The 23,234-nt window shown below is 36.4% G+C and overlaps 3 protein-coding genes across 7 annotated transcripts; 2 read left to right on the forward strand and 1 right to left on the reverse strand.

Moving 5' to 3' along the window:
• Positions 1 to 30: 30 nt before the first annotated feature.
• On the forward strand, positions 31 to 13,068 carry LOC6579959 (transcription-associated protein 1). Its single transcript, XM_002005796.4, has 21 exons — positions 31 to 343; positions 613 to 798; positions 855 to 1,052; positions 1,115 to 1,281; positions 1,337 to 1,427; positions 1,492 to 1,630; positions 1,693 to 2,065; positions 2,131 to 2,215; positions 2,302 to 2,442; positions 2,503 to 2,706; positions 2,780 to 3,397; positions 3,455 to 4,844; positions 4,909 to 5,204; positions 5,277 to 6,863; positions 6,926 to 7,211; positions 7,273 to 7,423; positions 7,481 to 10,271; positions 10,337 to 10,873; positions 10,930 to 11,058; positions 11,121 to 12,332; positions 12,425 to 13,068. The coding sequence occupies exons 1-21, from the start codon at positions 107 to 109 to the stop codon at positions 12,995 to 12,997; spliced, it is 11,391 nt and encodes a 3,796-aa protein (XP_002005832.3). The 5' UTR covers positions 31 to 106; the 3' UTR covers positions 12,998 to 13,068.
• Positions 13,069 to 13,073: 5 nt separating this feature from the next.
• On the forward strand, positions 13,074 to 15,858 carry LOC6579960 (carboxylesterase 5A). The gene is made up of 2 exons (XM_032729814.2): positions 13,074 to 14,129; positions 14,341 to 15,858. Exons 1-2 carry the CDS (start codon positions 13,727 to 13,729, stop codon positions 15,771 to 15,773), a joined length of 1,836 nt encoding a protein of 611 aa, XP_032585705.1. The 5' UTR covers positions 13,074 to 13,726; the 3' UTR covers positions 15,774 to 15,858.
• On the reverse strand, positions 15,854 to 22,996 carry LOC6579961 (glycerol-3-phosphate acyltransferase 3-like). 5 transcript variants are annotated; one of them, XM_032729815.2, is made up of 7 exons: positions 22,759 to 22,996; positions 20,675 to 20,884; positions 20,278 to 20,520; positions 19,248 to 19,484; positions 17,626 to 17,862; positions 16,428 to 16,684; positions 15,854 to 16,365 (listed from the first exon to the last, which is right to left on the reverse strand). In XM_032729815.2, exons 1-7 carry the CDS (start codon positions 22,891 to 22,893, stop codon positions 16,068 to 16,070), a joined length of 1,617 nt encoding a protein of 538 aa, XP_032585706.1. In that variant the 5' UTR covers positions 22,894 to 22,996; the 3' UTR covers positions 15,854 to 16,067. The 5 variants fall into 5 exon arrangements, with proteins under 5 accessions (XP_032585706.1, XP_015019495.1, XP_002005834.2 ...); XM_015164009.3 differs by lacking the exon at positions 17,626 to 17,862; XM_002005798.4 differs by lacking the exon at positions 19,248 to 19,484 and having other exon boundaries at positions 22,759 to 22,994.
• Positions 22,997 to 23,234: the final 238 nt, after the last annotated feature.

The raw sequence follows: 23,234 nt of genomic DNA on the forward strand, positions 1-23,234 counted from the left end.
TTGTGCTTGACTCGAGTCGCCCTGTGCATAAAATTCACACATTTCGCTTGTTTACACCGGTAAAGTCACTTCGTTTGTTGCAAAATAATATTAATGGTCACTTAAAATGGCACACGGGGAAAATAATCCGGTTAACAATTTCCGGAATTACCTAAGCATATTAAATGATCCGTCGGCAAGCGAGGACATCAAGCTGAAAGCCACTCAGGAGTTGAGCGAGCATTTCGAAATGATAATGCAATCTCCGAGCTATCCCTCATTTTTGGAAAATGCACTTAAGATATTTATGCGTATATTACAAGAGGGGGAGCCTCAATTTATTCAAGAAAACACTATTCAGCACGTAAGTATTTCCTCGCTTTGGAATACAGCACATTTTCATAAGTATGCATGTATGCATGTGTGTGTGTATGGGTGTATACATATTTGTGTACAAACATTTGTATTGTGTTGTAATTTGCTGTAATGGCAGGATTCTTTAACCCGAAAAAACTAGAGGGAAAATGAGTGTCGTCCCCTTAAACCTGTTGCGAAAAGGAAGAAGATATTTCATCATAACATTCAATATCTATTAACTACTTTTATTAATACAATATTTTCTATACTTTGCAGATTCGTAAACTTATACTTGAGATGATACATCGACTGCCCATAACAGAGAATCTGAGGCAGCATGTTAAGTCAATTATAACAATGATGCTGAAATTATTAAAAACTGACAATGAAGAGAATGTGTTAATCAGTCTTCGTATAATAATTGAGCTGCACAAACATTTCCGTCCATCTTTCAATCCTGAGGTATGAGCTTTTACTTAAACTGAATACTTCCTTACTTAATTATTTTTTCTTTATAGATTCAACTCTTTTTAGGATTTGTTAAAGAAATTTATACAAATCTTCCAAATAATCTAACAGCAATATTTGAAACATCAAATGACATTTGGATAAGCGACTTAAAAGACCTGGACTTGGAAATGCTTTTGCCAGAGACATATTCAGTTAAAACGATACATGTAGAGAAGTCCATGGAGCACAATTCACAACAAATGATTGTATATACTGCTTTTATATAATCAATCAAAGAATTTGCTTTATTAATTTGTTTATCTTTCAGTATAATCTTCTACCTCGCGGTATATTATCCTTAAAAGTTCTGCAAGAGCTGCCAATTATCGTAGTATTGATGTATCAAATATATAAAAATGCGGTCCATCAGGAGGTCGCTGAATTCATTCCTTTAATACTTACAACTATAAATTTGCAGCCAACTGCACTTCAAAGGTAAGTTTTAATAAAATACAAATTATGCAAATTAATAATACTTATATTTCTCTAGAAATTCAACACAGAAAGAAGTTTTCGTTGACTTCATGGGAGCTCAAGTAAAAACACTTTCATTTTTGGCATATATTGTGCGAATATATCAAGTGAGTTTATCTTATTAATGGTGCTGTTACATTTATTTTCATATAAACTTTATATATTTTTCAGGATATTGTCGTTGCAAACTCATTGTCTGTTTCAAATGGTATGTTGAATTTGATGGAAAATTGTCCCAAGGAAGCAGCTCATTTACGCAAAGAACTATTAATTGCTGCGCGTCATATATTTGCAACAGATTTAAGACAAAGTAAGTCTGTTTTGCTTCTTCCTCAACACAGACCTCATTTTGACAGCTGTTTTTTCTTTTAGAATTTATACCATCAATTGAAAAGCTGTTTGATGAAGATTTACTAATCGGCAAAGGCGTCACATTGGATTCCATTCGCCCATTAGCGTATTCTACATTGGCTGATCTGGCACATCATGTCCGTCAAAGCTTAAGCTTAGATGTCCTAATCAAGGCAGTAAATTTGTTTGCTCGAAATATACACGATGAGACACTTGCTATTGGCATACAGACTATGTCATGTAAGCTTCTGTTGAATCTAGTCGATTGCTTGCGGCACCACAGTGAAGTGGAACCAGTGCGTTCCAGAAATGTTCTAGGGACGCTGTTGAAAGTATTCGTGAAGAAGTTTGAAACTATCGCTCAAATTCAGCTACCTCTAATAATTCAAAAGTGGTATGTCTTTATATTTATTTTGTATTTGCTTGTGATATTCATGCAAATTCTTTTTGTATAATCAGTAAGGGCCAACCTCCAGCAGGTGGAGCTGCGAACCCTATTGGTTCATTTAACTTACCCGTTCTTCCTTTAGCAGAGATTAAAGACGTAAGTGACTCTCGATGAGTATATTTGTATTATATTTTGATTTTATATTATCATTCATATTCCTTTCCCTATTTACCACATTTAAGGATCAGTTAGTCAGCGATCAGTCGAAAACAACGACTGGCTCACAATTGATTTGCTCTGTGAATGTAGCTGAATTTCGAAGTTTGGTGAAAACACTCGTTGGTGGCGTTAAAACAATTACTTGGGGATTTTTCAATTCAAAGGTATGATTATTTAACTAGATTTTTATTAAATTCAACTAATACTCTTCTTTCTTATAATAGACTCATGTCTCCGAATCCAACATGCAAGTGCAGGAGAAGCTGTTCAGTCCTGAGATATTGTGTACCTACATTGACTTGGTGCATTTTGCAATGGAAGCTTTAGATATATATACCATTAATGTAAATCCTAATCAACAACGAGCATCTGGGCTGATTTCACGGAGCAAAGAGGAAAAGGAAGTTCTAGAGCATTTCAGTGGCATTGTAAATATTTTATAGAAATCCATGGATATTTTTATTTTCTTATTATGCATTTTTCAATTGAAATTCCTTTCAGTTTCTCATGATGCACTCGCAGAACTTCCAAGAAATATTTGCAACCACAATTGATTTTTTGGTGGAGCGTATCTATAAAAATCAAGCTCTACAGGTTATAGCGAACTCATTTTTAGCGAATCCAACCACTTCGCCACTCTTTGCTACAGTGTTGGTTGAGTACCTTCTGGATAAAATGGAGGAAATGGGCTCAAATGTCGAACGATCAAACTTATATCTCCGCTTGTTTAAGCTCGTCTTTGGCAGCGTTAGCCTGTTTCCTGTGGAAAATGAACAAATGCTGCGGCCACATCTGCACAAAATTGTTATACGTTCAATGGAGTTGGCGTTAATTTCAGATGAGCCCTACAACTATTTCCTACTGCTACGGGCTTTGTTCAGATCAATTGGTGGTGGCAGTCATGATCTGCTCTATCAAGAATTCCTGCCGCTATTACCCAATTTACTAGAAGGCTTAAATCGCTTACAAAGCGGATTCCACAAACAACACATGCGGGATCTTTTCGTTGAACTCTGTTTGACTGTACCTGTGCGACTCTCATCATTGCTGCCATATCTCCCCATGCTCATGGATCCATTGGTTTCAGCCTTGAACGGTTCACCTACTCTCATAAATCAGGTAAAGCAAAATAATTAAATTATATATAGCTATTAGTGAAATCAAATTTATTTCCAGGGGTTAAGGACTTTGGAGCTGTGCGTCGACAATTTGCAACCAGACTTTTTGTATGACCATATACAACCAGTAAGGGCAGCTTTGATGCAAGCCCTATGGAAAACGCTAAGAAATCAAGACAATGCTGCGCTTGTTGCTTTTCGTGTGCTTGGTAAATTTGGTGGAGGCAACCGTAAAATGATGGTAGAGCCACAAACATTGCATTACGATCATGGCCAGAAGCCGAAGATCTCAATAATTACATACTTCCAAGAATATGAGAAACCAATTGAGTTTCCCGTTGAGCATGCCATTGAGTCGGCCTTCAAAGCATTGAGCTCAAATACCACCGATCAATTTTATAGACGTCAAAGTTGGGAAGTAATTCGATGTTTTCTAGCTGCCTTTATTAGTCTAGACGATGAAAAACATACACTGCTAAAGTTATTCACACACAATGACTTTGTGGAAAGCAACATTATGAATTGGCCAATATTCCACAACAAAATAGAAACGTCGAGCGTGCGTGGAACTCATCTAACAGCTCTTATTGGCATGTTGGTTGCCTCAGCCACGAAAGACTTGCGGGACTCAGTGTGTCCTGTTATGGCAGCCGTTGTTAGGCACTATACCATGGTGGCGATTGCTCAACAAGCAGGACCATTCCCACAAAAGAATTTCATGTCGAACGGCATAGATCCCATGGTGTTAATCGATGCGCTGGCCGCTTGCATGGGACATGAAGAAAAGGAATTGTGCAAGCCCGGCATAGCTTGCATGGGAATAATACTGGACACTGCTGCAAATATAATGGGAAATAAAGACAGAGCTTGCAAGCTGCCCCTAATGCAATATTTGGCAGAGAGAATGACCGCCTTGTGCTACGATCGCCCCTGGTATGCCAAGGTTGGCGGCTGCCAGGCTATTCAATTCCTCTGCAAGCATATGTCTCTACGCGCTCTGTACCAGCATTTGTTCAATTTCCTAAAAGCGTTTATGTTTGTACTGATGGATCTGGAGGGAGATGTGTCAAATGGCGCCCTTGACATAACTAAAAACTATATGAAAACAATGTTGGAGATATGCTTGTCACCCATAAGTATAAATTCACGAAATGACGAACTGGAGGATTTGCAAGCGAAAGCCACATACGACGTGATCCATGAGCTTGTGCGTCACATAACAAGCCCCAACTCCATTGTTAGAGAGGAATCCATGCTGCTATTAAAGCACATCGGTGCAATACAGAAAAAGACTGTCTCCGAGGTCATGGACCCGCACAAGGAAGTCCTAGCTGATATAATACCACCAAAAAAACACTTCTTGAGGCATCAACCTGCCAATGCACAAATCGGATTGATGGATGGTAACACGTTCTGTACCACTTTGGAGCCACGCCTCTTCACCATCGGTAGGTGGCATCTTATATAAAAGCATTTTCGTATTACTAAGTATATGCATCTCTTTTTTTTTAGATTTGACAAACACTTACCATAAACTATTCTTCCACGAATTACTCACACTAAGTGAAGCGGAGGATGCGACTTTAGCGAAATTGGATTGCTATAAAAATGTCACAAACCTCATACCATTACGAATAAGCGCGTTGCGAGCTTTAGCAGCTTGTCATTATATTAATGATATTGGCTGTAAGGAAAAAATAATAAACATCATATTTAAAGTAATGGAAAATGATAAGCCCGAGCTGCAAGAAACCGCCTATAATTGCATGAAAACATTTATATCTGGTACTACACTCGACAGAGAGAAAGTAAGTAATGTAATATAATGTAAAGTAGGAAAATACTAATATGTTTGTATATATTTTTGTTTCAATTTATAGGTACAAGCTGCAATGCGACCTCTGCTATTAAAACTTGGCGACCACAGGAACTTGTCTATTCCAGCCATAAAACGATTATCATATTTTACCCAACTCTTTCCGCAAATGTTTAATGAGAAACTTAGTGAGCAAATATTGCAGCATTGTGCAAAGATTATTGAAATATTTGTGGGCCAATATAAGTGCACAAACGAATCAGTGAACTTCTTTGCAACATCGAAAGGCGGAGAATACGAACAGAAAATTGTGACACTCATTGAAATGTTTTACCACATTACTGCATCATCGAAGTATATCGAAAAGTTATGCCAATTGGTTTTACAAACTGAAAAGAATCTGATGATCGAGGCATCAAGTCCATATCGCGAAGCTCTGATCATGTTTTTACAACGTTTTCCATCTGAAACTGTTGATCTTTTCATGATGGATTCGATTATGAAAGACCCGCAGTGGAATCGGTTCTTTATATTCTTATTAAAACATAAAAATGGCCAAGCATTTCGAACAATCATTAAGAACTCGAAATATGTTGTCCTTTTGGATTATTTAAGTTGGAATACGGCTATGAATAATACCCAGAAATATAATGTGCAACATCAGGCTGTGCTTATCATATTTACTCTAATGGAACAGGATGATCAATGGATTCCAACAAGACCCGATATTGTTGACGCTCTGAAGAACATGTGGCGAAATCATTTGTACTCGACATGTTTGGAAAATGTCGCTTGCGATTTGTGGCATTTGGTTGGAAAAATACTCTTGCTATATTTCTCGAATAACACAAATGATATCGATTTGCTGTTTCAACTTTTGCGTGCTTTATGCTTACACTTCATACCGGATGTCTATTTTCTGCGAGACTTTTTGCAAAACACAGTCGCACAAAGCTTTACTGTCAACTGGAAAAGAAATGCATTCTTTCATTTCGTTGAAAACTTCAATAACAATACCTTCACAGAAGTTCTAAAAGCAAAAATAATTACAGCAATTTTAATACCTTGCTTCACCGTGAGTTTTGACAAAGGTGAAGGAAATAAGTTAATTGGAGCTCCGCCCACGCCGTATCAAGAGGATGAGAAAAATATTGTTTCAGTGTTTATCAATAAAGTATTTGACCCCGACAAGCAGTATGACGATGCAGTAAGAATTGCCCTATTGCAACTCGCGTGCCTGCTCGTCGAACGCGCCTCGCAGCACATACACGACGGCGATGCTAACAATAAGAGACAAGGCAATAAGCTTAGACGCCTAATGACCTTTGCCTGGCCGTGCCTACTCAGCAAGAATTGTGTGGATCCTACGGCACGTTATCATGGTCACTTGCTGCTTGCCCATATTATTGCAAGACTTGCCATTCATAAGAAAATCGTACTGCAAGTTTTCCACTCGTTGCTAAAGGGACACGCGCTAGAAGCCAGACCCATTGTGAAGCAGGCTCTGGACGTGCTAACTCCAGCAATGCCGCTGCGCATGGAAGACGGAAACACGATGTTGACTCACTGGACTAAAAAGATTATTGTCGAGGAAGGCCACGCAATACAACAGCTCTTCCACATCCTGCAGCTAATTATTCGTCACTACAAAGTATTCACTCACAGAGTTTAATATAATTGCGTAAATTGATTAAATATTAACTTTAATTCTAGGTTTACTTCCCCGTAAGACATCAATTGGTGCAGCATCTCATAAATTATATGCAGCGCTTAGGATTTCCGCCAAACGCTTCTATTGAGCATAAGAAATTGGCTGTGGACTTGGCAGAAGTTATCATAAAATGGGAGCTGCATCGCATCAAACAAGATGAAAGAGATGTAAAAGCTGAAGAATCTGAAGAGGATTTAAGAGACAGCCACCACAGCAAGCGAGTGGGAAGTGAACCAACTGAAAATAGGAAAAAAATCACTGAGTCTTCGGGACAGGCTGTGCAACAAGGAAAGTATTTTGACGGCAACTGACCATTGAATGTTTAATTAACATAATTAATTTATTATAGGCGTGGGCACTCATACAAAGTCTGAAGACGTTCTTCGATCGATTGATAAATCGTTCTGCGATACAGTTCTTAATTTCCTTATTCGTTTAGCATGTCAAGTCAATGATGTACAGCCCGGAATTATTTCCTCGGGGGATAACTTGTCAAGAAGGTAAGTTAGATTAATAACATTTTATAGCTTGATAATAAAAACGTATTTCCTTTACAGGTGCATCATGCTTTTAAAATTGGCCATGCGTCCCGAAATCTGGCCTCAGCCATTCGACATTAAAATCAATTGGCTAGATAAAGTTCTGGCCACAATTGAGACGCCTCATCACAACTTGAATAATATATGCACTGCAATTGACTTCCTAACGTTCCTAACTACAATATTAAGCTCGGACCAATTGGTGACAATAATACGACCGGTTCAACGTGGTCTTTCATTGTGTATTATACACCAGAATACAAGAATTGTGCGCTTAATGCACATATTTTTAACACGACTGATGGCAACATTTCCGCCGGATGCACAGCACAAGCATAACGATTTTGATGTATTGTACAGTGCCATTAGCAAAATGATAACAGACAACCTAACGTTCTATGAGAAGACTCCTCAGCCGAATGCCTCATCTTTATTCGGAACCCTGATGATTTTAAAGGCTTGCACCACCAACAATCCAAGTTATATTGACCGGATATTAGTTCAGTTCATTCGAGTTTTAAATCGTCTTACAAAGGATCACATTAATATTAATACAACGAATACGACCAGCACCCAACCGACTGATTCCAATTCGCTGGCTCTCGAGCTGTTGGTCTTATCTTTGGAATTGATTAAGAACAGAGTTGTTATAATGAGCGTGGAAATACGAAAACTATTTATAGGCACTATTTTAGTGAGTCTAATCGAAAAAAGCTCGGAAGTTAAGATTGTAAAATGCATCATCAAAATGCTCGACGATTGGGTGAAGTGTAAAGAAACAAATATCTCAGCTCACGTTCCATCCATACGAGAGAAGTCGGCACTGCTAGTAAAACTAATGCAATACGTCGAAAAGAAATTTGCCGATGAGGTTGAGCTGAATGTTCAGTTTTTGGAAATCATCAATTACATATACCGTGACGAAGTACTGAAACAAACGGAACTAACAAGCAAATTGGAGGGCGCCTTTCTGAATGGTCTACGGTTTCAGAATCCTCATGTGCGGGCGAAGTTTTTCGAAATTCTTGATTCGTCAATGCGCCGCAGACTTCACGACAGGCTCTTGTATATAATCTGCTCACAGGCATGGGACACTATCGGATCACATTATTGGATAAAGCAATGCATCGAACTGCTTATTTTGACAGCTAATACCATGACACAGATCCAGTGCTCGAATGAGGCCTTTAAAATCCCATGTATATCTTCTGTGATTCCAACAAACTCTAACGATTCTCAAGAGCATACATTTGTTTCGTTTCTGTCCTCACAACCAGAATCATTTGAGAATGTTCAAAGTGTTAATGACAAAGACGACGTTTTCGATATTGATCTAAAACTTGAATTCACGTCAGTTCGCAAAGAAGACTGTCAGCAAATACTTTCCACGCGCAGAGACACGTTGGTTGAGTTGATCTACAAGCAAGCGGAGTTCCTAGAGGCGAATCGAAATATACGCACAGAGCAAATGCTTGTAGCAACATCACAATTGTGTCACATGGACACACAGCTAGCCGAGAGCGTGTGGCTCTCAATTTTCCCTAGCATTTGGGGTATATTCACTGATGACCAGAGAATTAATATATCGAAGGAATTAATACCGTTCCTGTCATCTGGCACGAATGTAAATCAGAAGGATTGCAGTCCCAGCACGCTGAATACGTTTGTGGAGAGCCTCACTCATTGCACACCCTCGATTTATATTCCTCCAAATCTCTTAACATATTTGGGTAAATCGCATAATCTATGGCACAGAGCCATCTTAGTGCTAGAAGATTTGGCCATGGAATACTCCACGCGCAATGATTTGAGCAATCCGGACGTAACTCAGCCAGAATCGGATATACAAAATTTGAATAACATCTACGATTCTCTTTCCAAAATGTACTCCGCGATGCACGAGGAAGATCTTTGGGCTGGCCTTTGGCTGAAGTACGGGCATTATCCCGAAACAAATATTGCCATATCATATGAGCAAATGGGCTTCTTTGAAGAAGCCCAGGGTGCCTACGACCTAGCCATGACAAAGTTTAAACAGGACTTGAACAGTGGCCAGATAAACATTGATGTTAACAGCGAATTATTGCTATGGGAGGAACATTGGATGCGCTGTGCGAAGGAACTAAATCAGTGGGACATTTTATTGGACTATGCTCAGACGAATAGAGAGAAGAATATGTTCCTGATTCTGGAAAGCTCCTGGCGCGTACCCGACTGGAATCTAATGAAGAATGCACTGTCCAAAACGGAGCAGTGTTATTCCAAGCAATATGGATTTAAATTGAACTTGTACAAAGGATATTTGTCAATCCTGTATCAAGAGGATAGGCAGGCGGCTAGTGTTGAGCGCTATGTAGAGATTGCCTCGAGCTTGTGTATCAGAGAATGGCGGCGCTTGCCGAAAATCGTATCTCACATTCATCTGCCATATCTGCAGGCCTCACAGCAAATTATGGAATTGCACGAAGCAAGTCAAATCCATCAGGGCTTAACGCAGTCCAGAAATTCCTCGCTGCACGATATGAAAGCCATTGTGAAAACATGGCGCAATAGGTTACCCATTATATCGGATGATCTATCACATTGGAGCGACATTTTCACGTGGAGACAACATCACTATCAAATAATAACGCAGCACCTGGAGCAACAGTCGGATCAAGGCAGCACAATGCTGGGAGTGCATGCCTCAGCACAAGCTATTATTTCCTTCGGCAAAATAGCGAGGAAACATAATCTGACTGGAGTGTGCCAGGAGACATTATCTAGAATATACACTATACCCGCCGTGCCAATAGTGGATTGCTTCCAGGTAATAGAATACAATTTAAACGAATACAAAAGCAATTAATATAATATTTTCATATATTCTTGCAGAAAATACGCCAGCAAGTAAAATGTTATTTGCAAATGCCCTCAACATCAGGACGCAATGAAATAAATGAAGCGCTTGAAGTGATTGAATTAACAAATCTAAAGTATTTCACGGGCGAGATGAATGCAGAATTCTATGCACTGAAAGGCTTGCTCTTAACGCAAATTGGACGCACTGAGGAAGCTGGCAAAGCGTTTAGTGCAGCAGTTCAGCTTCACGATGGTCTAACTAAGGCGTGGGCTATGTGGGGCGACTATATGGAGCAGATTTACCTGAAGGATAAACAAATCTCCCATGGTGTTAACGCGTTAATCTGTTTTCTGCACGCTTGTCGCAATCAGAATGAAAGCAAAACCAGAAAGTATATTGCAAAGGTCTTATGGTTCTTGTCATACGATAGCTCGAGCGACACTCTAATAAGCACCTTTGAGAAATACGTGTCTGGAATTCCGCCATCGTATTGGCTACCGTGGATACCTCAACTGCTATGCTGTTTGGAGCAATTCGAGGGCGATGTAATATTGAATCTTTTAAGCCAGGTAAGTTAAGCTACAATATAATGAAAAGGATTGTGTTTAACAGACTTTGTTTATAGATTGGAAGACTATATCCTCAGGCAGTCTATTTTCCGATTCGAACACTGTACCTTACCCTAAAGATTGAGCAGAGGGAAAAGCATAAATCAGCTGAACAGGCGGTGTTCGCCGGCAAATTAACATCTTCAGTAAGTACTCGAGTTTGGGTTTATCAAATGGACTATAAACATATTTAAATTAATTTCCATAGACTATGGAGAATATGGGATCAGTTGGCGGAAGAAATCAAACGGGAGTTCCATCAGTTAATCCTATCAAGGCTACACCACCTATGTGGAGATGTTCAAAAGTAATGCAACTGCAGCGGGAAGTTCATCCCACAATTTTGAGTTCACTGGAAGGAATTGTCGATCAAATGGTTTGGTTTAGAGAGAGCTGGACAGAGGAAGTTTTGCGTCAGTTGCGGCAGGGCTTAATTAAATGTTATGCCATAGCATTTGAGAATCGCAGCACAGTGGTGAATGCTACCATAACCCCGCACACGCTACACTTTGTCAAAAAGCTTGGATCAACGTTCGGTATTGGAATAGAAAATGTTCCAGGATCTGTCGCCTCCTCCATATCGCACTCGGCTGCATCGGAGTCGTTGGCACGACGGGCACAAGTAACGTTTCAAGATCCTGTCTTCCAAAAAATGAAAGAACAATTTACAAACGATTTCGACTTTTCGAAGCCCGGAGCAATGAAGTTACATAATTTGATATCCAAACTGAAAACATGGATAAAAGTATTAGAAACAAAAGTGAAAAAGCTACCGACATCCTTTTTAATAGAGGACAAATGCCGATTCTTATCGAACTTCAGTCAGAAAACGGCCGAAGTAGAGCTGCCCGGAGAGCTGTTAATTCCGTCATCGTCACATTATTACGTGCGCATTGCTCGGTTCATGCCACGCGTGGAAATAGTGCAGAAAAATAACACTGCAGCTCGCAGGTTATATATAAGAGGTACGAATGGTAAAATATATCCGTACCTCGTAGTACTCGACTCTGGACTAGGCGATGCTCGCCGTGAGGAACGCGTATTGCAGCTGAAGCGAATGCTAAATTATTATTTGGAAAAGCAAAAGGAGACCAGTCGACGATTCTTAAATATAACTGTGCCGCGAGTTGTGCCAATTTCACCACAAATGCGACTTGCTGAAGATAATCCAAATAGTGTCTCACTGCTCAAGATATTTAAGAAGTGTTGTAATAACGCAAAAATTGACTACGACATGCCAATAGTTAGGTATTACGAGCGCCTCTCTGAAGTGCAAGCCCAAGGAACACCCATTTCGCATACAATTTTAAGAGAAATTTTCACCGAAGTTCAGTGCACCATGGTACCAAAGACTCTGCTAAGGCAATGGGCATTAAATACCTTTGCTGCAGCCACGGATTATTGGCAGTTTAGAAAAATGGTAAGTTGCTTCGTCGTAGAATTAAGACCCAAATATGTAATAAGGAAAATCGTAAAAAACTTGATTAATTTAAATTATTAATGTATTTTCAGTTAACACTTCAGTTGGCGCTATCATATCTGTGTGAGCACGCTCTAAACTTGACACGTCTCAATCCAGATATGATGTACCTTCATCAGGACTCTGGACTTATGAATATATCATACTTTAAGTTCGATATCAATGATGATAAGGAGCAGTTTAATCAGCATCGACCAGTGCCATTCAGACTGACACCAAACATTGGCGAGTTCATAACAAGTATTGGCATTTCTGGACTATTGTCCGCGGCAATTGTAGCCACAGCTCGTTGCTTTATTCAGCCGAACTACAAACTGAGTTCCATTCTACAAACTATACTCAGAGATGAGATAATCACTTTGCAGAAGAAAGGATTTAGGCAGAGTAAATTATTAGATGCATCGCAGGAGCCTTCGGTTGATAATAATACAATGGAGCACACTATTCGGGTTGTTAATTCAGCTGTGGATGTTATTTTATTGCGATTGAATAAGATATCCTATTTCGACAATATTGAAAAGAAGAAAATTTCGGCACTCATACAATCCGCCACGAATACGGACAACTTATGTCGCATGGATCCTGCTTGGCATCCTTGGCTGTAAATGAAATATTCACATATTAAATATATAACTATTATTATTATTAATATTTTAATATATAGATATCCACTTCTAACGTAAAATATATATAATTTAAATTTTTAATCAATTTTATTAGGATTTTAAATTTAAAATATAAAAATTGTTGGAATTTATATACGAACCTAAAAAGCGTCAAATCTGCAACTTTAACTAACTGTAAAATAATAATTGTAAATAAAATATTATACAAAAAAAATATTAAAATGTATAAAAAAGGAGAGATATATTACTAATAATTATATCATTTTATTTATAGCAATGATTAACCCATTCATTTAAAAATGTAGCAATTTGCATTGTAAACAAACTGTTGAATAACTAAAATATCCATTAGTATGTAAGCGAATGCTCTAATAACCTACTAGAAGAGTCAAGCTATTCAGAACTTTCACTTTACGATAGGGTATAGAATTAGCTCAATTTATGACCTAGCAACGAAAGCGTTGTAATTTGGGATATTAAAGCCCTGATTGCTGCCATGGCAACGAAGGCTTAGCAATGATTTTATTCATCCATAAGAATTAAAAAAAAAAACTGATTGTTGTCATGGATACGAAGGCTTAGCAACAGGGTTTATTAGCTTGTTTTTCGTTCCTTGACAATTTTATTGACCAAAAAAAAGAATCTTAGAAACTCCTGAGTATTGTACCTTAAACCCTCTAAGCATGTGCAAAAATACTACAAGTCACGATGTGGTCGAAGAATTTGTTAATTTGTGTTTATTTCTACGTCACATATAATTTGTTCTACACGTGTGTAAATAGCATCGATGCACCCTATATACATATACCCGGAAATGGTATTATATCTGGGACATATCTGAAAATGTATCGAACTCAAAATATTAAAGCATACTTGGGCATTCGGTATGCACATGCTGCAAGATTCTCTCCGCCCGACATTGAATTGCCGCCATGGAAAGGCGTTTTCAATGCAACCTCCTTCGCGCCCAGCTGTTGGCAAAAAGCGCGCGTCCCAACAAATGCCCAGCTCGATAAAGTATTGGATGTTCTTTCGGGAGATATGCCTAATGAGAATGGTGCAAAAAAATACGATGAGAACTGTTTGCATTTGAATGTTTATGTACCTGACGGTGAGTCTTTGAACTATTTAAAATAAAATATTGAATATTTTATGATATTTTGATAAATATATTTACCGATGGTAGAGATCTTTAAACATTCATTGACCAATTTTTTAATTTTTTTAAATTGTAACTGAGTTGATATCGGTATGCAATAACAGATCTTCTATATCACTCTTTCACTTAATGTATTTATAATGTTTTCGCATTTATTTTTTAGGACTACCTGAAGTCGATGGATATGCTGTAATTGTTTGGATTCATTCCGGGAACTTTACAACGGGCAGCCCAATTGACATTGAACCATTTCAATTGGTTTTTAAGCAGAAAGTTATTGTTGTAACATTTTCGTATCGATTAAATATATTTGGCTTCTTTTCGACGGATGACGGCGAAGCTCAAGGAAATTTTGGATTGATGGACCAGTCGGCTGCACTATATTGGGTTAAGAAAAATATCAATTATTTCGGTGGTGACGAGAATCGGATCACATTAATGGGCCACGATGCTGGTGCAATTAGTGCGGCTTTGCATATGACGTCGGGGGAGTGGTCGAAGGGCGCTTTTCATAAAGCAATTATAATGTCTGGAAATCCCCTCGTCCCTGTTCGATTTCCACATGAATTCAACAATGATTTGGATAGGATATCAAATATTTTCGGATGTGCTCGAAGACCAACGTCGCTATTAATTCAATGTTTAAAGAGAATCGATGCAAAAATAATAACCGAGAATCTGCCGTCTATTCAGTGGGGTCCCATTGTCGATTATGGACTAAGTAATACGTCATATCCATTTATCGAAAACCAGCCGGAAAATCTATTCAAGAGTGGAACTTATCACAAAGTGCCACTGATTGTTGGCATTACGGATATGGAGGAAGTTCTTACACTTTTAGATGAGTATATTTCTACTGAGCTAACTACGGAGGATATCAAAAGCTTCTTTTCCGACATTGCAGTAAATGATATCTATAAAGTAACCGGAAATAACGAATGGTGTACAAACTTCCCCATCGTTTCTGATGCTATTAATTTTATGTATTCCGATGAAAACAGCGAGGAAGAAATGAAAATTAATACAAATATAATCAATTCTCATACGGAAAAAGCATATTTAACTCCATTGGAAACGTTTATAGACATCGTCAGTAAGCATCAGACTGTTTATAGCTATATATTTAAGTTTCGATCCAAAACTCTAAGCTCTGATCTACCGAATTGGATTGGAGTGCCGAAGTATTTCGACCAGATATTCGTTTGGGGTATTCCCTATGTGGGCAATGTTGTGGAGTGGAAGCCCACTGATAAGAAAATGGCAGACATTGTTATGACACTGTGGGCGAATTTTGCGAAAGCATCGAATCCTACAAAGGCCAATGTATATGTGAAATGGAGCGCTATGGAGCCGCCCAGATATTCATACTTGATAGTTGATGAAAGTTTCAATACTGGTTATCTCTCGGACAATCGTCGCGTACAGTTTTGGAAAAATTTGTATCCGAAAATTGTCAATTTTGCAACAGAATGCTGTAATTCTACAAACGGAGGAACAACTAACTTAATCCCTTATATAAATCACTTAGCTATATGTCTATCATGCCTTATATGCCTTGATATATATGTACAAATACCTATATTAACATATTTTTAATAATATTTACAAGGATTATAAATAGATCTACACCATTGACAGACCATGAGATAAATTAATAAAACCATTATTACGAATAATTGAGTTTTCTGTTCACAATTTACAGGCATATTTAATTGATATTTTCTTTTGAAATATATTATTCTTATTACTCTAGTCTTTGATATTGGGGAAGTATTCTGTTCTGTTGCTTTTCATTTTCTTCTTACTTTTGTTTTGGTAAAAGTCATTTATTTTTACATTTTCTCCATTGTAAATTACAAATAATAACATAATAAGTGTTTAACTGAAACGTCAATCCGATTTTAATCGATTTGCAAATTCAATTTGTTGTATTTCTCTCCATTCCTTCTTCGGTTTCATCCGTTTCAGCTGGCCATCCCATACCAAATCAACCAAACCGCCTTGTTTGGCTATAACACCTTTGACACGATTGGCAAAATCTATCGCCGACTCGCCTTCCTGCCTATACATGGGCGGCAAGTACCAAACGTCGCACACGATTGCCCAAGACGTCATCATCATGTAAAGATATTGCATCATTGAGTATTTGGAGCTGTTCCAAAATGCATCGCCAAATCTGGGATCGTATCTGAAGTAAAGGCGAATTTGTTAATATTATTTTGACTGATAGAATGTGTAAACAATGCTTACTTTATGGCAACGGGATATATAACGCCGCCCACTTCGAAACTACCCTTCTTAAACTGCATAACGGACGTATTGTTGATGCAAGTACCTTCCGGGAATATCAGAATTGGCGGATTGCTAGGATCTGACACATGCTGTTTTAGTCTTTCAGCAACCAAGTGACGATCCTTAGCTTCGCCTCTTTCAAACCAAATGTGAGGAGATGCTCTTGCCAGCGCTCTTTGCAAGACGCCAAGGAATCCACCATGTCGTTGGCCAATCTATAAATGAGAATTATTCACAATATTCTTTTCTCTTTTGTTTTTTGTTGTCTTCATATAAAACATTTAAGTAATTTAATGTATGCGTATGTATTAACTGTATGACTATCCAATTCCGTCTAGGGGTTGGATTTCAATGATGATTCATATAAACGATGATTGATTGAAATGAATTACAAATGCATTTTTTACATAACAAGAAGGCGTGATATAACATAGTATTCCGATAAAACTTGAATTGGTATTACCTGAATTTTGGGTCAAGGTATCTGGAAAAATGGAATTACTTTCCGTAAAACAATAATAATAATATAATAATAGCAACAAGAACTGATGCTTCTACTGTATATTGATTTTTCTGCTAGACTATGAAACTATGCGAAAATCTTGGTAAATAATTTGTAACTGTAGAATATTTACTCCAAGTAAACGAGTGAGAATCCCAAGCAATCACATTCTTAACGCATAGATCACAAGAAAACCATGTAAACAAGCTAGATTGCATTAGTCGGCACGGTCCGACTAAGAGATACCTCTACATGTGCCATTTTTGTTGTATCTTGTGTATATAAAAGCTCAAAACAAATAATTCGCATGCTTATTATAAAACCTGAATTCATCTAGCATCATCGCGAATCTAAATGCCTTCTCTCGCACTGTTCAATAATTTATGCAAAATTGAATGTATTTACATTTTCAATCAACGCATGGAAAATTAAAAAATGGAAACTAAAAATAAAATGTTGAATATTTGTCAAATTAATGTTGTAATATATACAATACAATAGACTATGAATCATTTTGTACAACTTTTTGCCAAGTGCTAAATGAATCGTAGTGTCCTAACCAAATAATACATACAAATACTGTCAAGTTTCAAATATTATTTGGTCAAATATTATTTGGGGTGCAAATTCCTCGAATTTCGTTTGATTTCTTACCAGAGAATAGGTTGTGTCACACATCAGTACGAGTACGTCTATGGGGCTTGTATGATTTGCCACACAAATACCTGTCGATGACGGTCGATTATCCTCATTATGATAAGTTATAACTGCTGAAATGGCGCTGGACAGGAGGCCAAAGCACTGCCCCAGCACCTTATTCACAATAGCGCGTTTTCTTTCGCCATCCTTAAGATTTCCCACAGCTGCTGTGCATGCTGTTAACCACACTACCTGAGATTGCATAGAACAAAAGGCGTGTGTAATTTAGATCTTATATTAAATTGTTCTTATTATTTTAAGTTTAATTTAAATGGTTTGTCAATTAAAATAATGCAAATCGCATCACTTTAATATATGCCTACGAAATATTTTACATTATACAACATACTTTCTTTGTAATTAATCACCAAAGTATGTATGCATGTATAACATACTTCAAATAGCGAGAGTATCGGTTTGTAAACGATATTATATTACAATAGTTAGCTTTACTATCCAACGAAATCAGTTCAGTATTGAAAAAATCTCACTAGATTCAACCTAAGCAACAATATAAATCTAACTTCCATATCAAATAGACGCATAGAAATGTATCGAACGTCTCACTAGATCAACAAATTATACTCGGGCAGATTCGACGTAACGACAGATGGTCATAATTATGCTTTATTAGTAAGATTAATTCTGGAAACGGTCGTTAGTATCGGCATTATGCAAAACAATACATATTTAGTTATCTTTTTTAGTAATCATTGCACAAATCACAAATGCACACTACACAAAAATTTTATTTGATGAAATATTATATTAGAGCGTTAGGAATAGGTTATTAAGTAAAGCTCAGACAACTACTACACTTGATTGTCTAATTGTTTAAGCAGATATATTTACATCGCCGTTCAAGGCCTGGGCATTCGCTGTTCAATTTTAGTAATAGCTAAAATATTTCTTAGAAAATAATATTCCTTGTTATATTAATATATTTTTTAGAAACTCCATTTTTTATTTTCCAAACATAAGTGGATAGGCCCTGTATCATATCATTTCTGTTTATGATTGATTTTGAACTTAAGGAACTGCAAAGCCAAATAGAAGATAAATAGCAAAGAATCCCCTAAACAAATTAAGTTCTAACTTTAGTAACTTCTGCAAAAGTATATGACATTAACTCGGATCCAATTGTCAACCGTGTACTTTACCTTTTCATCTGTGCTCACTTACCCAATTGCAATTTATTTGCAATTAAACTAAGCCCATTTTATATTTGAACTTAACTGAACAATGCAAGGACAATAACAAAAAGCAGAAACATATAAATAGATAAAAACGGAAAACGAAACATAAAACATATTACAAGCCATATATGGATCTCATTAACATAGGCAAAAGCTATTTCCAATCATGAAATCATGAAAATATAAATGAGGTGCTATTTTCAATAACAAAAATCATTACATTATAAATGTGGTGTACGAAGTTTTTAACCTCAGGATGATTTTTATATATAATGGAGCCCGAGTATGAAAGCAAATCATAACCATGAGGAACGAAATAAACAAAAGTGCATTGAAATAAAACTGAAATGCAGTTGAAAGGTAAAAAATCTTCTATCTCACCAAGGAAAATGTACAATCTGTAGAGAGCATTGCGACGTCAAAGGGCGTGGTATGATTGGCTACGCAAAACCCACAAGATTTGGGCTTATATTGCTTATTGTGAAATGTTATAACTGCTGACAGAGAGCTTGATATGAGACGGAAGGTTATTTTAAAACATAAATCCGCTAAGGGGCGCCGCAAAAATCGATAGGGTACTAGGGCCACAAATGCATTTGAAACAACTGCAAATACAACCTGTTGAACCAAAGTTAAATATTAATAATAAAAGAAATAAATATAAACATGACAACCAGGGCGAGAGCTCTCCTAAATTCGCTACAGTGCTTGACATGCCCGTTCCTTAGCTTTCTCTCATTTATTGATAATAATTTTTACAGGTTTTATTCAATTTCTGATTAAAACGTTAGATGAAAAAATGTAAAAACTCTAATATAAATAAAAATGTGCTATTTTTAAATTAAAATATTTAATAAAAAAAAATAAATAAAAAAGATAAAATATTTCACAAATTAAATGCGAAAAATAATATAATACAGATCAAACAACAAACAGCTTAGTCTAACCAATATATGTATAACTGTTAAATTAATATAAACAGCTAAAACTACCTTAGGAGGCCGTGTGCTTGAGCGACATTCCAAGGGAAATCTCAACTCGAGCCTATATGCTTCAGTTCATATTCGGACAAGAATAGTTCGGCCTAATTTTTTCTATGTATTTCAGCTGTAATAATCTATAATATTGGCTCCGGCTGTAAGGCTATAGAAAATATAATATCATTTGATACGCGCCCACTTTAGATAATTACAATTACAGATAATATACAGACTTTATTATCATTAAGAGCGTGGGAATCAATTTATTATTTTTAGCCCCTAAAATATCAAATCCGAGTGCTCGAACAAATTCAGAGAGTGTCATATGTATAAATGACAATATCTTTTTATAATATGGACAACAGATAAGGTATTAGCTGAATTAATTCTATCTATGTTATTAAGAATGTTATCATCGAATGAATACTTACTCCGACAAAGCAAACGAATACGCGCAGTGGCATCAATATACTATATCGCACTGCAAATCCAACCACCCATATCAATGTTATTTTCCATGATATAAATTCATAGTGTCGATTTGTTCGCGTCAGCATATTCCAGTTCTTAAGCTCTTCAGCCTGAAACCTTGAGGTAACATCATCTTCGATAATCGCTTCGACGCCAGCTTTCACGTAATCTAAGCAATTTTCAAAATCGAAGTTTATTTCCTCCTAAAAATAAAATGTAAATATTTGTTATAAGTTTGAAGTCATTCTATCTATTTTTAAAGCAATCTTATCTGAAAAAAAAACAGCATTCTCTACTCGAAAAGCCATTATCTTGAATGAATGTGTACGATTATAGAAAAGCATTGTATATATTTACCTTTTTTATTGAATTGGGCTTATCATGATTTAGCTCTTGAGGCTGGGGTAGCAAAACAGCATCCCGGTTTATAAGCACTGCTCCAGTTGTTGATTCTTTTGCGTCTAATCCATTCACTAGTTCCACCTGTGAATTCTGATCTTCAGCCGTCTTTTCATTCGGGTTCTTCAGATTTTCATTTGACGCTGATTCTATGCTGTTACGGCCGTACTATAATCGAAAGAATTTGAAAATTGTTAACAAACGAAATAGAATACGTCTTCTAAGTCTTTTAAACATATCGGTGTCTGTCAGTTAGAAATAGTTTATACAAAATTGATTAAAGAGATGGGGATATCCTTGACTAGGAAGTAGCCCAGTACAGCTAAAGTTATGTGAGAAGCATGCAGCTCTGATCTCATGCATTTTTGACCTACTCCCCAATCTCATGCATGCCAAAAACTACCAGAGGAAAATATTGGAAAATCAAAGTACATTGAACCATCTGATTCTGAAACTTCTAGAGGCGATGATTTGTGATCTCAATTTTGTGAATAGTTCTAAAACCTTGAAAGAGTTTTTGATTTGAGCACCCCCAAAGAGATCTCTATATATTCATTCATCATTAACATAATCAAGCCGGTATACTTACCGGATTTTGATGGTCTACCCGTCTGAATGATTATATTATTCTTTTCTGCTGATACTTCAGATATTCAGATTTTCATGTCATCTGGAAGGAAGCGTTTATCATTTCTTTCCATTAAAAGACAGTAAATCTCAAGTTTAAAGCTACATAAATATACTTGCATCTTGCCTGTCATTCAAAAAGCGTTAAAGCCTTAGAGGAAATCTATATTAGAACATTTCTGAGCCTCTATTATTATTATTAAGGAAATTGAAATTGAATTGAATCTATACCTGCTATAGCCTCGCATTTTTATGCCTTAGTATTGTCTCACTTTAATCTTGCATTTGCATATCGGCAAACCGATATTAAAGCCTATTAGAACTGAAGCCCGATAAATGTGCTACTGACTTGACACAGCATTTCTTATGTTTTATTTTTTAATATAGAAATAAAATCAATTTGTTTTTATTTAAGTACTCTATGAAAAACCCAGCATAGTTGTTTTATTCACAATTGTTGACTCTTATAGACATAGTAGCACCTAAAAAATATATATTTCAAGATAATATTTTTCCAATAGAAAGTGGCTTATACTTATCGACTGGGAGTAAATATATAATTATACTATCTTAGTAATAAAAAATGGTAAGAGCCATAAAAGTAACGTAACCGTTTTGCACTAGCAAATTGCGTAATATTCGATTGCGGTTCAAAAACAGCTGCGATGATCACATTGGTCTGTTTTAAAATTACTTAACAAGTCTATGGAGGATATTGAAACTTTGACCCCAAAGAGAAAATTATATAATTTGTTGATGGATTTGTAGAATTTGTTTATAATCTCATATATTATACAATATATCCCGATTTGCCCACCTTTCGTGGGCGTATAAAAATGTTAACACTATCAGACAGCAGTCCGCACGAATATATATTGATAGTGAAATTTCATGTTTGCTATAAATTTAATAATTGCCTAGACAAAGTAAAAAGCAGTAATATAATGTAATTTCATACAAAAATTATATTTATTTATTTCAGATTTATGCTTCTTTCATTCTCATTTATCGATCGTCCTGAAGGGACCAAATTTACTGGTGCACCAAAACTTTTTTGAATCACTGTTTGTATTTTGACGAAATCAATTACAATCTCATAGAAAGTTGATTGCTAAACGTTCCGTTATTAGCGTGATACTGTGTATATATTTACTTATAGAGGCTAACTGAGCTTTAAGTCAATCAAATGTACATTCAAATGCTTCTAATACTGTTATTATTCAAACACATCAGTACTATTATTGAAGCAAGCTATATTTATGAACTTATTTATAATCCACTATGATTTAATAAATTGCGTTTTTGAGCAACAAACTAGTTTTATATTCTATTTATACATAACACTTTATTTATAAATACATATAAATGTACACATATTATTATATTTACACATAATTCTTAAGTAAAATAATTACCTCAAATATCCTTAGAAGGAGTTTCACGTATGCCCTTCGCACTCCAATAGATTTGTTGATAGCAGATAAAATGATCAAGAATGAAACAAATCCCGCTAACGGAATCCAGCACAGACTTAATATTCCGTATAACATTCTACTTCGATTTCAGTTCCTTATTTATTTATATCAACTAAGTCATGAATAGTCGGCAAAATAAATTAAACTGTCTAACCAAAGCGAACATTAGTGATGAGCGATATTTGTATATTCGTTACTTTTCACAAGTACTGAATATCGAAAAATCGCAGTGACAAGTCAACAAGCTGCTTGAAAAGCCTGCATTTTTAAACAAAATAAACAATAAAATCTCACCAAAAAAACATAAAACATTTATGTTCAATTTGCAAGTTTTTTTTTATTTACCCACTAAAAGTGAATTCATCAATTAACTTCAGTAGCAAACGTTGAAATTCCAAGCAAAATTATCGATAGGT

The sequence above is a fragment of the Drosophila mojavensis genome, unplaced genomic scaffold (genome assembly GCF_018153725.1).
Source record: "Drosophila mojavensis isolate 15081-1352.22 unplaced genomic scaffold, ASM1815372v1 contig_80, whole genome shotgun sequence".
NCBI lineage: Eukaryota > Metazoa > Arthropoda > Insecta > Diptera > Drosophilidae > Drosophila > Drosophila mojavensis.